Below are 16,234 nucleotides of genomic sequence, written 5' to 3' on the forward strand. Positions count from 1 at the left end.
GCTCATCTCGCTTTACAGGCCGAGGGAGCCAGCATTTGTCTGCTCCGCAGACAGTTTTTTCTGGGTCATGTGGCCACCATGACTAAGCCGCTTCTGGCACAACAGAACACCGAAACCAGAGCAGTGCACGGAAATGCCGTTTACCTTCCCGCCGGAGTGGTACCTATTTATCTACTTGCACTTTTTGGGGTGCTTTCGAACTGCTAGGTTGGCAGGAGCTGAGACAGAGCAATGGGAGCTCACCCCATCATGGGGATTCGAACCACCAACCTCCTGATTGGCAAGCTCAAGAGGCTCAGTGGTTTAGACCACAGCGCCTCCCGTGTCCCACATGTGTTTGGATGTGCTTGCCTAAACATAAATATTTTAGGCAGGCTACTCTCTGGACTTGGTCTTGTAGATATGACCAGCACCTACACAGTGCTCCCAATTTTCATTCCACGGGGCTGGTTCAGAAGAGTACCATGGTCAACGGTAACAAAAGCTGCGAAGAGATCAATAAGCAAGGTCACACTCCTCATGCCCTGGTCAAAGTCATCCATCAAAGCAACCAAGGGCAACTTAGCCTGAACCCAGATTGGAACAGATCTAAATCAATGTCATCAAAGATTGCTTGCAGCTGTCTCCCATCACCTTCCCCCAAGGGCAGATATTCTTGACTGGTTGAAGGTTATTCCAGTCCGGGGCCTGTTTTTTAGGAGTGACTGTACCACTGTCTCTTTCAAGGCACCATGGACCAGCCTCCCATGCAATGAAGCATTAACCATGCCCAACCAGGCAACCCCCTCTGCTAGACTGACTAAGCCAAGAGAGTCAGAGGGCATGTGGTTGGACATAGAACTGCCAGAACCTTGTTCACATCAGCAGACTGCATAAGCTGAAACTGATCTCACACCACATCAGTGATTTGGCATTAGGGACTTCATCTGGAACTGCCAAGGTCACTCCAAAATCGATTATCTTTATCCTCAAAGTGTGTAGCTAGTTGATCACAGCGGTTTTGGGAATGTTCCTACTCTGGTCCTTCTGAAATACCGTATTTTTCGCCCTATAGCACACACTTTTCCCCCTCTAAAAATGAAGGGAAATGTGTGTGCGTCCTATGGGGCGAATGCAGGCTTTCGCTGAAGCCTGGAGAGCGAGAGGGGTCGGTGCGGACGGACCCCTCTTGCTCTCCAGGCTTCAGGAAGCTATCCCCCCAGCCCGGCAAGCTCCGAGAGCGATGCCAAAGCTGTGCACAGCTTTGCCATCGCTCTGGGACCCGTTCTGGGGGCTGGGGTCGGGGGAAGCTCGGGCTTGCCCCGCCCCAGCCCCGCGTCTGGGGGGGGGGAAATAATTTTTTTTCTTTTATTCCCCCCCCCAAATCTAGGTGCGTCCAGTGGCGTAGCGTGGGTTGTCAGCACCCGGGGCAAGGCAAGTAATTTGCGCCCCCTAACCCGTGGATTTGCGCCCCCTAACCCGTGGATTTGCCCTAACCCCAGATGTTGCGCCCGGTGCGGCCGGCCCCCCCTGCACCCCCCACGCTACGCCACTGGGTGCGTCCTATGGGCCGGTGCGTCCTATAGGGCGAAAAATACGGTAACTTTGTTGGCTGGTTACTAGAGCATGCAACGGAAACTGCAAAACAAGCCTTAAAAAAGAATCTTGTCCACATTTTTCTCAGGTCCAGGCTTTGGGAAAAAGAATAAAGAGGTGACCATGGAGCGGGACTTCTTCATGAGAATGAAATGCACTGTTACCAACAGAGGCAGAACTGTGAATCTAAAATCGGCCACATGGAAGGTACTTTTTTTTTTTAACGTATGTTTTTTGAAAGATTTAATCTACTCAAGTTGCTTTGTTGTTTTTTTTTAAAAAAATCAAAACCCTTGTCTTCGTACAAATAGTTTCTTTATGTTTCAGGTTTTGCACTGCACTGGACAACTGAAGGTCTATAATACCTGCCCTCCTCATGCTCTCTGTGGCTACAAAGAGCCTCTCTTGTCTTGCCTGATATTAATGTGTGAACCCATTCAACACCCTTCCAATACCGACATCCCCCTGGACAGCAAGACGTTCTTGAGCCGTCACAGCATGGACATGAAATTCACCTACTGTGATGACAGGTAAAAAGACTCATAATGCCTCTCCGGCGTGATAAATTGAGAGGCACCCTTCTTTAAAGAATATTCTTAGACACCAGAGCAAAACGCAGTTACTTAGGCAAACCCCAAAGGAGACATATGGCTCGATAGGGAGAACAGTACCCCCAGGACTAGACAAACCCGTGGCAAGTAAAAAAAAAAAAAAAAGGAGGCCGATGCAAAAGAATTTAAACATATACTTATTTCTGTATAGAAATTAGCTGCTAAACATTTTAAGCTGGCTGCTGGGAATTCAAAGTATTTTTGTCTGGTCTTGGTGTGCTATGACTTTAGAACAACCCTGTTCTTCCCTTTCGGAGAGTTTTGAAGAGTTTGTGCCTGCCCTGTATAACAATATCACATTAGCCCCATTTGGGCATGTGGGTAGGGGGCACAGGGGGTACACTTTGCCCCAGTATCCCCATCCTACATGCTTTGCCTTCATTGAGCAGGAAGACCTTCCTGCATTGAGCAGAAAGATCTGAAGTGGGCAACTTCTGCTCAACTAGGAATCCTACACCTGAACCAGTTGATATGGTAAAAAGTCTAAAAGGTAGAGGCGATTTCTCTGTCCAACCTGTGTCTTATGCAGTGTTTCCATGAGAATAAACAGCTGTTGCCAACTGAGCACCCTCCAGACGTTCTGTACTACAACTCCCATCACCCACAGCCAGCACAGACTTATTACCTACTCCCAACATGGTTGCGCTGCCTGTGGCTGATGGGAATTGTGGTCCAAAATATGTGGAAGGAATCCGATTGGCAAAGGCGGGACTGAAGCAAGACTGTGCAAGTTGTGAGATACCCAAGTCAAATGCATCTGGCCAATTCATGTATTTTGTAACTTGCCTTGGCAATGACTTCTAGTCTTTTTAAAACAAAAGGAAGTCTCTTGTGGCATCTGAAAGACTAACCAATTCAACACGTCAAAAGCTTTTGTAGGCTACTGCATAAAATTCTGCAAGCCGTGCTCACAAGTTGCAGCAGGCCTCATCCAAAAGCATCCGTCTTGGCGCTAATCCTTTCCTTGCAATCCTTTTGTTTCTCTTGCCATTCCAGTACTCCTAGCAATGCCAGGTCAAGCTTTCCTGTTGCATCATGGGGTTTATTTATATAATTTCACACAGGCCTAAAAAACCAACACGGGCCCATGAGCATTCTTTTTGAGATCAACCTAGGAAAGACAATGGGACTGTTCATGTGCTGTCTGAGTTAAACATTTGCAGGAGTTCAGCTTCCGTGAGAATATTTCATAAGGCCTGGAAATAAAGAGGGCAACATTCAGCACTGCCCTGAACCCACCATGAGAGGAAAAAAGAAAGTTGAGCGGTTGTAAGAAAGATTTAAACTAATGCTCTTATGACAAACAAAGGCGACTTGTGATGGGGATCAGAACATGCTTTAGGATTTGGCATAGTAAATATCCCGTTGCTTAAAAAATTTGCTCTGAATCTGTGTTGGATGTGGGAATAAAGCAATGCAAGTCTGCACAACACACACACACAAACACACACACAGTGTTTTTCATAGAAATAGAATGGCCAGGGCCTTTCCTACCATTAGACAGAATGAAGTCACCAACTCAGGCAGCGAATCTGGGACATCATGAAAGGGCAGCAAAGAGTTATTTAATTTCATATTGTCTTTTTACTGCCTCAGAGGGAAACAGACTCCTGTGGGACTTTCTGCCCCAGGTCCCAAAACAAATCAACTAGCTTTGTGTGCTGTGTAGTTTTGAGTGAGGGGGGTCTGTAGGATGAGTCATTCACTGCTTTGTCTCTCTTTTTTTTAAATAATATTTATTATCATTTTTGAAAAATACAAATAACAAAAATGCATACATAACGAAAAATTAAAGAAAAGAAAAAAATAAGAAAAGTACTACCTTTTAATTCCCATTTTCAGTAACTTCTTTTCTGGACTTCCCCACGCCTCCCCTTCACTGCTTTGTCTCAGCCAGTTACAGATAGGTAGCCGTGTTGGTCTGCCATAGTCAAAACAAAATAAAAAAATTCCTTCCAGTAGCACCTTAAAGACCAACTAAGTTAGTTCTAGGTATGAGCTTTCGTGTGCATGCACACGTGTGTATCTGAAGAAGTGTGCATGCACACGAAAGCTCATACCTAGAACTAACTTAGTTGGTCTTTAAGGTGCTACTGGAAGGAATTTTTTTATTTTGTTTTGTCTCAGCCAAGCAGCAAAATGCCCTGGCCGGCCCTGAGGATGTTTACAATATGGTAAAAGGAAGCTGCAGTCCTAATCTTAGGAGCATGTCACAGAATGGCACTGATTCTAAATGAATCTGGAAAATTATCAGATAAGGGTTGTCTGAATGTAGCCTGGGTGGTGTTGGACATTGTCATCTCTCTACAGTGGTACCTCTGGATGCGAACGGGATCCGTTCCAGAGCCCCGTTCACATCCTGAGTAGAATGCAACCCACGTCTGCGCGTTCGTGGGTCTCAATTCGCTGCTTCTGCACATGCACGTGACATCATTTTGAGCTTCTGCTTATGCGCAAGCGGCGAAACCCGGAAGTAACGCATTCAGTTACTTCTGGGTCGCTGCAGAGCATAACCTGAAAATGCTCAACCCGAAGCACATTTAACCCGAGGTATGACTGTATTATTATGAGTATGATTATGATTATTAAAATTTATATACAGTGGTACCTCGGGTTAAGTACTTAATTCGTTCTGGAGGTCCGTTCTTAACCTGAAACTGTTCTTAACCTGAAGCACCACTTTAGCTAATGGGGCGTCCTACTGCTGCCATGCCGCCGGAGCCCGATTCCTGTACTTATCCTGAAGCAAAGTTCTTAACCTGAAGCACTATTTCTGGGTTAGCAGAGTCTGTAACCTGAAGCGTATGTAACCCGAGGTACTACTGTACCACCCTATTCCTGGAGGTCTCAGGGTGTTTCACAGAATAAAATCAAGATATAAAACCACAAAATACCTAATAAAAATGAAAACAACAACCCAGTAGCCCTCCCCCCCCTAAAAAAAAACACATTTTAAAAAGGCATAGGATATAAATCAGATCAACCAAAGGCCTGACAAACTTCCCTGGGGAGAGCATTTCACAGATGGGGAGCCACTGCAGAGAAGACCTGTTTTCATGGTGCCGCCCTCCGAACCTCTCGAGAAGGAGACACACAAAGAAGGGCCTCAGAAGATGATCTCAGGGTCCGGGTAGGTTCATAGGGAAAGAGGCGGTCCTTTGGGTATATCTCAACCTTAGTTAGCATAAGAAGCTCAGTCGGTAGAGTGTGAGACTTCATCACAGGGCCGTGGGTTTCGGGTCCCATGTTCTTGCATTGCAGGGGGCTAGGTGACCTTTGTGGTCTTCTTGAATTATACAATTCTATGATAAGAAGAGGCTGCTGCACTGGGCCAGGGGCCCATCACGTCCAGCATCCTGTTCCCACAGTGGCCACCCAGATGCCTGTGGGAAACCAACAGCAGGATTCGAACACAGGAGCCCACTCCCCTGCTGTGGCTTCCAGCAACTGCTATTCAGAAGCTTTTCTGTCTCTGACCGCGGAAGCAGAGGATAGCCATTTGGGCTACTGGCCATCAATAGCTCTCTTGTCCATGGGATCTGTCTAATCTCCTTTTAAAGCCATCCAAGTTGGGGGGGGAACAAGTTTCATCGTTTTACTAATTTTATGAACATCTGTCATGACATCTCTGACATACGGTAAAGGTAAAGGGACCCCTGACCATTAGGTCCAGTCATGACTGACTCTGGGGTTGCAGTGCTCATCTCGCTCTACTGGTACAGCTTCTGGGTCATGTGGCCAGCATGACTAAGCCGCTTCTGGCGAACCAGAGCAGCGCACGGAAACACTGTTTACCTTCCTGCCGGAGCGGTACCTATTTATCTACTTGAACTTTGACGTGCTTTTGAACAGTTAGGTTGGCAGGAGCAGGGACCGAGCAACGGGAGCTCACCCGTCGCAGGGATTCGAACCGCTGACCTTCTGATCTGCAAGCCCTAGGCTCTGTGGTTTAACCCACAACGCCACCCATGTCCCGTCTCTGACTTGCCTTTGCTCTAAACTCAAAAGTGCCAAACACTGCAGCCTTTCCTCCTCAGGCGAGGCGCTCCACACACTTGATTGTTTTTGGGGTCCCCCTTTTTCTGAACCTTTTCCAGCCACTGACCTCACAGGGAGGGTTGGTTGATGAGGATAAAATGGGAGGTCCCTGTTTGCACTGCTGCAGGCTCTTTGGAGGAAACGCGAGGGGGCAAACAAGCCTTCATCCTAAACTGAAGCAGAACCCCCTAAATCTAGCAGGGCAGTTCTGGTAAGCTTGCTTAGGGTTGCAGCCTGGCAGCAAGAGTTGAAAAGAGCAGCCCGCCCAATCTGAATGGGCACCAAGAGGGGAAAGGATATGGGCCAGCCAGATAAGTGTTTTCCTCCTGCGGAAATGCCCTGGCAGGCACTCCCAGATCAGGAAGAGGTGACGAAGAACAGGGAGTGATGCAAAATCCTCAAAGTCCCTTTATTAAACAACGTCAGCAATGGATATTTGTCCCAAAAGCCTCGTGGTCTGTCAAGCAGTGCTGGGAAATATGCTTTCCTTGCCATTGTGCAACGCTCAGGTTTTTCCACTTGCTTTCCCATAAGCTAGGATGCCCCGTTTTCAAACCCAGCGCTAAAACTGCTTCTGCTGCAAATACAGTTAATAAATCCTTCTAGATTAATGAACTCTGCAGCTGACCAGCGCTTCCTCCTTAAAGCAGAAATAACCCTTCCCCTTAACCTGAGATGTAGGGTTGCCGTATTTCAAGAAGTTGTTGAGCTTTTTTTAGGGGGATTTCACCCAAAAAAGGCAAAGAGCGATACTCAAAACACACACTTCCTGGTTCTTTTGGCAAAAACCCAGACATTTCTCACCATGGAAGTGAGAGCTACTGGAAGCATTTGGAATGCAGCAGTTAGTAAGTCTCTTTCGTCAGACATTTAAACTGAAGTTAATGTTGAATCCAACTTTAAAAGCAAATACTAGACCAGGTCCACAATGTTGTTTTTCTGATTTTGGTTTAGTGAGAGCCAAACTAAGGCAGATCATCATAGGAATCAGAATCAGACCGTTTGTCCCTCTAAGCACAGCACAGACTGACTGGCTCCATCCCTCTAGGGCTTCAGACTTTTCCAGCCATACCTAGAGATGCCAAAGATTCAGCCAGTGACCTTCTGCATACAAAGCACTGAGCTATGGTCCTTCCCCACCAGGCGCTCCTGCTGGCAACTTTTAAGACCCCTGATTTCTTGTACTTCTGCAAACCATGGGGTTTCACATGCTGTGGGGGGTTCCCTCTTCCGCATGGGTGCTGCCCATGTTTTGCCCAGATGAGGATTTGCATTCTGAGAATGAGCTTGCCATTAGTATACACTGCTGACTATGAGTGCCAGACAAACAGTGGACATTCTTAGCTTGCAAAGCATGTGCATAAAGGTAAAGGTAAAGGGACCCCTGACCATTAGGTCCAGTCATGACCGATTCTGGGGTTGCGGCGCTCATCTCGCTTTATTGGCCGAGGGAGCCGGCGTACAGCTTCTGAGTCATGTGGCCGTCATGACTAAGCCGCTTCTGGCGAACCAGAGCAGCACACGGAAGCGGTGTTTACCTTCCCACTGCAGTGGTACCTATTTATCTACTTGCACTTTGACGTGCTTTTGAACTGTTAGGTTGGCAGGAGCAGGGACCAAGCAATGGGAGCTCACCCCGTCGCGGGGATTCGAACCACTGACCTTCTGATCGGCAAGCCCTAGGCTCTGTGGTTTAACCCACAGCACCACCTGCGTCCCTGGTGATCAACCGATTGCAGGGGCTTGCAAAGCGCTGTGCAGAGGGCTTTGTATATATGGCATCAGACACAGGGCAGGAGGGCATGACTTGGCCCACATGGCCTTGCAAACTAAATGGGTGGCCCTGGCAGACTTAATTGGGTTCTCGACCACTGGTATATACAGAATAGGCAGCATGCAACAGATTAGCTGCTGTGACGCTCCCCTGACCATCTGGCAACTCACCCATGAGTTGGAGTCATTGAAGGGGGAAGGCTTTCCCAAGGGAAAAGTATATCAGACTTCAGCTTGCAGGCCATGCTATGCTTGTTTGTTGCTTACCTACATATTAGTCCATTGCTTGAAGGATAGCAGGTTGCCTAACACATCTAACACGACTTTCTCTCTCTAATTAGCAGCTACGCGCCTTTTTGAAATATAGATGTTAGAAAAATGCAACAAGTTCCTGCAGGAACGGTGGCTAAAACCACATTAAAAACAAGAGCTGGTTATTTCATTCCATTATTTGTAAAAACTGTTTCATTCCACTATTTGTTTGAACTGGGGCCATCTTCAGAACTAAGTTCATGTTCCTGTGTATTTGTGAGATGGAAATAAGCTTAAGTGTGGGTTCAACTCTGTTACTTTCTTATAAGTTAACAGGACAAGGGTACTGTCAGGGAACTGCCATCAGAGCCAGAGGCGGAGGGAAGGCTCCAGAGCGATGGCGGAGAGGGTCCCAGGAGGGAGAGAGGCAGCCCATCTGTTGGGGAAGGAAATCAATGTAACACCAGGAGAGAAGGGGGGCAGATGGGGGAATCGGAGAAAAGGCTCCAGGACTCTTCACCAGAGACTAGTGGGGAGAGCACGAGTACTCCGCTGCCCACACCCTCCCTGCGCAGAAGACTTCCGCGCAGGGAGAGTAGGAGGAGACTTGGCGTCAAAGAACTTTTTTGCTGGAAGAAGTTTAAGAAACGCCCACTGACGGATTCTGCCAGCGACTGAGACAGCCACGAAGTGAAGGGCTGTCCAGACAGAAAGGGTTCAACCAGGCAACCAAGCCAAGAGTGGCGGCAACTTACGCATGAGCAACCCCCTAGAACCATTACAGGTACCATTAAGGAGAGAGAGGAAGTCATCTCCAGCAACAGATGGTATGGGGCATCAGCAAGATGTTGGGAGAATTGTGTGTGCCTTGGGGGCCTAACCTGCATGTCATAAACTAGCCTACTGTCCTCAGGGATGTAAGAAAGCAGTGATTTCCATTCTGGCCTACGTTTGTCACAATCAGCACTGTTCCCTTTCCACTGCAGTTCCATTTCCACCAAATACTACATTATTCATCTCGCTGTCTGCTACTGAATGCAAGCTGAACTTGCACATATGTTACGCAACTATCTATGCAAAACAATGTAAAAAAGGTCATTAACTGCACATCGCTTGTGAACTTTTAAAAACAACAACACCACAACAGTGATGTGAACAAATACCAATGATATTCACATGATCAATTTCCATAAGAACATAAGAAGACCCCCTGCTGGATCAGGCCCATCTAGTCCAATATCCTGTTCTCACAGTGGCCAACTGGATACCTGTGGGAAACCCAGAAGTGGGTCCTGAGGACCAGAGCGTTCTTCCTCCCTGTGGTTTCCAGCGGCTGCTAATTTCTGGTAATTCCATTCCTGGCCACAGGTGAACACACAAACTGCAGCAATTTCCACTTCCTTTTCCATTTCCACTGAAATTTTCAGATATCCCTACATCAGACGCAGCAGAAGATGCTGTCTGCTTGAACTGTAGGTCCAATTTGTTTCTTTATGTGGTATGGGGAAGGTTGGAGAACTGGCTTTGGCCTCATGCGACAAAATGTCTTATGCAGGCCCTGGAACTGGATATGTCAGGTATTGTGTGTGAGAGAGCTTTAAACCAGTGTTTTGGTTGTGGAGAAGGTTTCTTTCATAGGGACATACCAGTGGCTTTATCCTTAGCTAAGCCATATAGCCCAGTACAGTGGAACCTCGGAAGTCGAATGGAATCTGTTCCAGAAGTCCGTTCGACTTCCAAAATGTTCAGAAACCAAGGCACAGCTTCCAATTGGCTACAGGAAGCTCCTGCAGCCAATCGGAAGCCACGTCGAACATTCAGGTTCCAAAGAATGTTCGCAAACCGGAACACTCACTTCCGGGTTTGCAGCGTTTAGGAGCCAAAATGTTAGACTCACAAGGCATTCAAAGTACGACTATATTGTGTAAAGTGTGTCATCCACTATCCTTAGTTTCGGAGATAAATCTTCCCCGTCCTGTGCTGCACCAAATCTTTCAACTTCTGCAAGAGGTGGGCTATTAGACTACATTGGGGTGGCAGAGAAATTCCCACTTGACCGTTTGGATCAGTGGAATTGTCACAGCTACAGGTGCCACATAATACCCATTCTGCGATTGTAAAAATCTGATCATTTAGTGTGGCAGCGTCTGCACTTTGGAACTCCCTGCCAATTGAAACTGAGCAGGTGCCATCTGTGCATTCTTTTCAGCACCTGCTAAAAACATTATTGATGAAATAAGCCTACCCAGGCACTTAGAGGTAATTTTAATCTACTTTCGCATCTTAACTTTTGCATGTCTTAAAGCAGGGTTGTGAATTTTTCTTTGATTTTTCTTGTTTTATCCTTCCACTTTGAGGTTTTCTTTACAACCAAGCAGTGGTATAAATTTTATGAAAAACATAAAATAAATAAGTAAATTTGATTCTGTCCACATTTAAAGGTGAACCTACTTAATGCTCACTTTCCGGAACAATACACAACCTGAAGTATAGTCATCCTTTGAAATTCACACATCTTCGAATTTTGCAATGCTGTTCTCCAGATTTGTCAGACTCGCTTGTTCCTAGACTAGGCAGCCCATATTTAGGATACAGTTAGGCAGAGTTAGGTGATGCCTGCACACATGTGCATTTTAAAGGTATACTGAAAGAGGGGTTAAACTTGATGATGAGCTGCCATTTTGGATGGCATTCCCGTGTTTACTGCAATGTATAGTTCCATTGCAAAACCAAATATAAACAGAGAGACTTCTGGGCAAACTGTCTAACGTGCTGCAATGCTAAGAACATATGGACCTCAATACATAATTTCTGGTCTTATCTATGCCTGACGCGTGTGCCACTTGAAAGGGACTTGGGCAAAGGGAGTGACATGATACTGGCTGGCCATTTAGCATCGCATCTGGTGCTTGGTTCCACCTGCAATTGGCTAATGCAATTTCCATGCCGGCAGTCTGCGTGCATTAGGGTTGCTGTTGTTTTTTTTGAAAAACCCTGATTCTGAACTTACTACAGGTTTGGAAACAAGCAGGATAGCTACCCACGAGGCGCTTTCTGCAGACTGTTGCCGGCAGCTCAGAAAGCCGAAAATAAAACTCATTTCATGAATACAGGTTTCGGGAGTGGAAGAAAAAGAATCAAATGCATATTTCGCTTTACAAAAATTGGCAGGGCCATGTGTGTTATTAAGGCAGTTCTGCTAAAAGCTTATCGGCATATGGATGGTTTATCCAGTTTTCAAAAGTAGCTGTTTTAAAAACCTTAATCCCTGGATAATATTTCAATCTCGTATAGGTCAGGTTTAGAATTTCCCTGCTTTCCTCATTACCTGCTGTTTTAAGAGAATAAACACTGTTCCCTTGACATTTAGCATCTAAATAGCTGTTTGCAACGCTGCGTGCCTACCTCTTAGTAGGCCTCAGTGAAAAGGCAACAGAACACCTCTTTCCCTAATGCATGAGACCTTGTAATCCAAGATTACATCTGATCCAGCTGAACATGACATTTTCGCAGGACACATGTACCGCAAGAGGTAATTCTGGGGTGTGAACTTTTCGAGGTTGATGTTGCATTGAGGAAGTAAAGCACAGACTGAAAGAAAAGTAATGGATTAAAAACGCACTGGTTCGCCATGGCAGGGGCAGTCAGTAGTAAGTGCTTAATGTTGTATTTAAGTTACAGAGAAAAATGAAGGAAGTTCAGCATTCCTTCTTGACACTTTGCTGCTCAAAAGCTCAAAATCGGTGCAGTTATTCCAGTATTTAGGATGCAGTTATCCTAGCCACCTACTGCTTGGTTAGTACATCATCAGCAACTACTATTCTAGTCATTCTAGAATGGGTTTACTGATATAATACACCCCTGATGCAGACTGATTTTATAGCTCTGACCACTTTTTACTTAGAGACGATTGTAGCTAAGTGTTACAGAAATCATTTATTATTTTATTAAGAGAATTTCATTTATAAAAAGATAGTGGGGGAGGAAAGAAAGTGAGAATGGAAAAAGAAAAGAAAAAAATACTGTTACATCACCATTCATTAATGTACAGTATTTTGTTATTATCCTAATTCCGATATAATTGTCAGTAACCAAATATATTATGTGTAAACCTATTCCAAATACCATTGTATTTATCCAAAGAAAAAGCTGCTTAACTAAATCGTTTAAATGAATAGAATAAAATATTTTCGTTGGTGCCAATGTGGGGGTTTTCTCTCGTTGCTTCGGATGAGGGAAGTTCCTCAAGACCCATCATTCACCTTCCCCTGATTTAGCCAGCCAGTTGAGGCCGTTCCCCAGGCTGTGGCTACTGTCGCATGCTGACAGCTTCTAGGAGCCACAGGTGAGAGCTGAGCGAGCCCCAGAAGGAACACAACGGGTCCCCCCACCAGAGGTACTATCCCTGCCCTAGATTGTGGGGACAAGAGCAGTTAATGAAGACAGGGTTTGGAACTTCCTCTTGTCTCCCACTCATGGGGAACAGGCTTGTGCTGAGCTGGATCCATCTAGCTCAATGCTGCCTCCACCACCTTTCCTGAACCTGGTACCCTCCAGAAGTTCTGGACTCCAGCTCCCATCAGCCCAAGCCAACATAGCCAAGAGTCAGGGATGATGGGAGTCGAGGTCCTAAATATCTTGAGAACACCTGGCTTGGGAATGTTGGCTTACACACACTCTGCGGTTTCAAACAGGAGAGACTCTCAGCCTTGCATGGAGAGACCAAGGATTGGACCTGGGAACTTCTACATGCAAAGCTTATTCTCCACCATTGAGCTATGGTGCTGCCCTCCTAGTTTAAGCTGGGGAAGGAGATCTGTGTTCTGTTTCGGTCTTCCATCATCACAGATGTTAACCCCCGAGATGTGCTCTCAGATAATATAATGCATTACAACGTATTTGGGGGCTCTTCTGACAGATGGGAGCCTGATTTCTTTTTCTTTCTGCTGACGCAAGTTCCAGTGTGCTCCGTGTCCTTTAAAAAAACAACAACACCCTGCGTAAAATGTGTGTGGGGTAGAAGAGCCTTCGCAGAAGTCAGGATCTTTGTGAGAATACAGTGTTACCATCATTAGTGATAATGGCAATTACGTGCTTGCAGGCAGACGAGGCTGTGTGCTTGTTCTGAGGTTGTATTTCCTGGCTTTGTAAGGTTAATGTCAACTGGGAGCAAAGTCGTTCAAAAGGTGGGGGCATGGTGTAGCCCTTTCATTCTGCAGTTGTTCTTAAATACATCCTCCAGTTTCGTTCTGCAGATAGCTAGTGTATGGACTCTTGACTTAGATAGGATCAAAACTATACAAAATGTGAAAATGAAACAACAACAAAAACTGCACAAAATATAGCAAGGACATCCTGAAAAGTGGAGGAGGAGGAACAAAGGTGGGGACTTTGAATTTTAATAGCAATGTACATCAATCATTCTGATACAGTATACATGCTACAATAGGGTCTTTTCTCTAATTACCTCTGTACACAACTGACGTTTTCGAAGCCAAATGCTCACAGTGGCATTTATTTGTAACCTGGTACTTGTTTGTACATTGGTGACGCAAGGAATGGAGTCACTGTGTGAAAATCTTTGCCGAATTTATGCTACGAAACGTTATTGCATAAGTACAGCAGCTGGGGGAAAGCCATCATTTAACGTATTGCCTAGCATTTGTTTGTTTAATATCCGCTTTAGTAAAGGAAATACCAAAAGCAATGAGCTAACCCCTAACTATAAATTCCAATTTAGAGAGTCAAAACTAAAGAAATGATGTAAGTCCAAAGAGGAGCAAGAGTCAAAAGTGAATTGGGTCCCTCTCTGCTCCATTCCAATCTGCTCTATCAACATAAATCAGTCAGAATCATGGGTTGCGGATAGCACAGTAGAGACACAACATTTCCTGGTGCCTTAACCATGGTTAAAAAGTTACAACCGTTCTGTGAACTATGTGTTCCTTCCACCCTTGTTTGCAAATTCCTCTCTTCCTTATCTTTTTCAAGCTCACTCTGCTGTTTCATTATGTGTGCGCAAAATGCTAGCATAGCAGGCTTGCCAAAGTTTGCAAACTCTGGTTAAAGCTAACCATGGTTTAGAATGATGCAGGTGTCAAATGGTACCAGGGCTAACTTCAGCAGGTTAGCTCTCTAAACAAGGATTCCTGATTCCTTACCTGTGACTGGAGACCAGCCTCCCTTTCACTCTAGTCTTAAGGCCTGATTTGCTAGCAAGGAACTGCTTGGATTTGGAAATATCATTTGCTGATCAAATACAAAGTTACACACTGATGTCATCATTGTGTGGCACTACTCTGGGGCTTCGGGCATTTTGTGTTCTTGCTGCTATGCTCAGCTTGTAAATATTGACAAATGATTCTTAAACTCTACTGAGAAGCATCTAATCTTATACAAAACGTATGGTAGAATTTTGGCCATTTTATGCCTGCATGTGTTTGTATTATTCAAAACCTGATATCTGGATCTATGGGGAAGGCATAAAAGTTATGTCTTGTGGTGTATGGTGATGGCTCATTCACACACACAGGTCAGCACTTGATGCTGCAGTCATCTGGCAATCAGTTTGCATGTGTGATCAGGAATGTTTGTTTATTTTAGTGCAATAGTTAACGGGGACTTAACTGAAACTGTGTACTCTAGTAGAGGTAGTTACATTAAAACCTTGGACAAATATGCTTAGACAAATGTAGAAGCACCTGCAAATCCAGCAAAAAAGAAAGGGGGGGGGGGTTTGGACCAGGTATTTAAAGAGATGCTCAGCCCAGGTAGAAGTCCCATCTAGATATGTCCACACTTGTGCATTTGCCTTTGATGCAGTGAGATAAAACTCTACAGCAGAGGATGCTGCTCTGGTATGTTCTTAATGTTATGTTTTAGATCAGCAATTGCTAAAACGACTGCTTTTAGAGCTATCTTGTTGCAACCAAATGCACCATTCAGTAGGAATGTAAGAAGCTATCCTATGCTAAATCAGGGCATAAAAGGGAGAGAAAGATGAAATCACAAAGTTGCGTGAAAGAAGGTTTATTTGTCCCAGTGAAGCTGAAGTACACTTCTTCAGGGCAATACCAATAAAAACCTTACAAGCTCAGATTTTCTTTAATTTGGGAAGGCACGCTACTAAATGAAAAATGTTCAAAACCAAATATCTAATGAAAATGTTGGTTTGCTTGTTTCATGAAGGATCACTGAATTAGTTGGATACCATCCTGAGGAGCTGTTGGGCCGTTCTGCCTATGAATTCTACCATGCGCTGGACTCTGAGAATATGACCAAAAGTCATCAGAACTGTGAGTCTCATTCTAAACCTGCATTTTCTCTTAGGAATGTGTGTTATTGAGCACATTGCAAAGCTGTGAGGTTGCATTTATTTGGCAGGAGCATGATTTGTATGTTTGTTTGTTTGTTTGTTTGTTCAGAATTTTTAAATTAATTTTCCAAATTTATAAACAAACAAACAAACACACATAAATCCTAACTGTAATTATTTCACTATTATTAACATTGTTAAGTGACTTCCTCAAATCCCCCTGGCTGAGTTTCAATGTATATCATTGTATATGTATATCATTGTAACGGATTTCCAAAACTAATTTCTCATAAAATTTACTTAGTCGAATAACATTCTTTTCATATTAACTTTAAACATATTATTCTATAAAATCACATATTTAAATCCTAAGCCAGTCTGGTACTAGCAAGTATTTCTATTTAAGTTATCTTAGCATATTTAGCTAAATAGTCTTTGAATTTCATTGTATATTTATTTATTTATTTATTCAGTGGGCAACACAAATAATTGGTGCTAAGGCTCATGAGCCTCTTCAGTCCACTTTCATACAAACACTGGCCTGGTAAGCACCTCGTGATAAGTCAAGCTATGGCTTATTGGGACCGTGCAAACATGCTCACTCCCAGAGAGGAGTTCACAGAAGTTCTGCTCCTCCCTGGTCCTTTTAGCACAGTGTGCCAAAGGTTTG

The 16,234-nt window shown here is 44.7% G+C and overlaps 1 protein-coding gene across 3 annotated transcripts in view; it reads left to right on the plus strand.

Annotated features, from left to right (window-relative positions):
- Positions 1-16,234, plus strand: part of EPAS1 (endothelial PAS domain protein 1) — a 132,172-nt gene that overhangs the window by 88,532 nt on the left and 27,406 nt on the right. For all 3 annotated transcript variants that reach the window (XR_014154537.1, XM_081854619.1, XM_081854620.1), the window contains 3 exons: positions 1,664-1,782; positions 1,903-2,105; positions 15,438-15,544. Coding sequence is in view for 2 of the 3 variants with exons in the window: in XM_081854619.1 (XP_081710745.1) it covers positions 1,664-1,782; positions 1,903-2,105; positions 15,438-15,544 (429 nt within the window). In the remaining variant the exon portion in view is untranslated. The remainder of the gene's footprint in view (positions 1-1,663; positions 1,783-1,902; positions 2,106-15,437; positions 15,545-16,234) is intronic.

Source organism: Podarcis erhardii, assembly GCF_964252035.2.
Source record: "Podarcis erhardii genome assembly, chromosome: 3".
Lineage (NCBI taxonomy): Eukaryota > Metazoa > Chordata > Lepidosauria > Squamata > Lacertidae > Podarcis > Podarcis erhardii.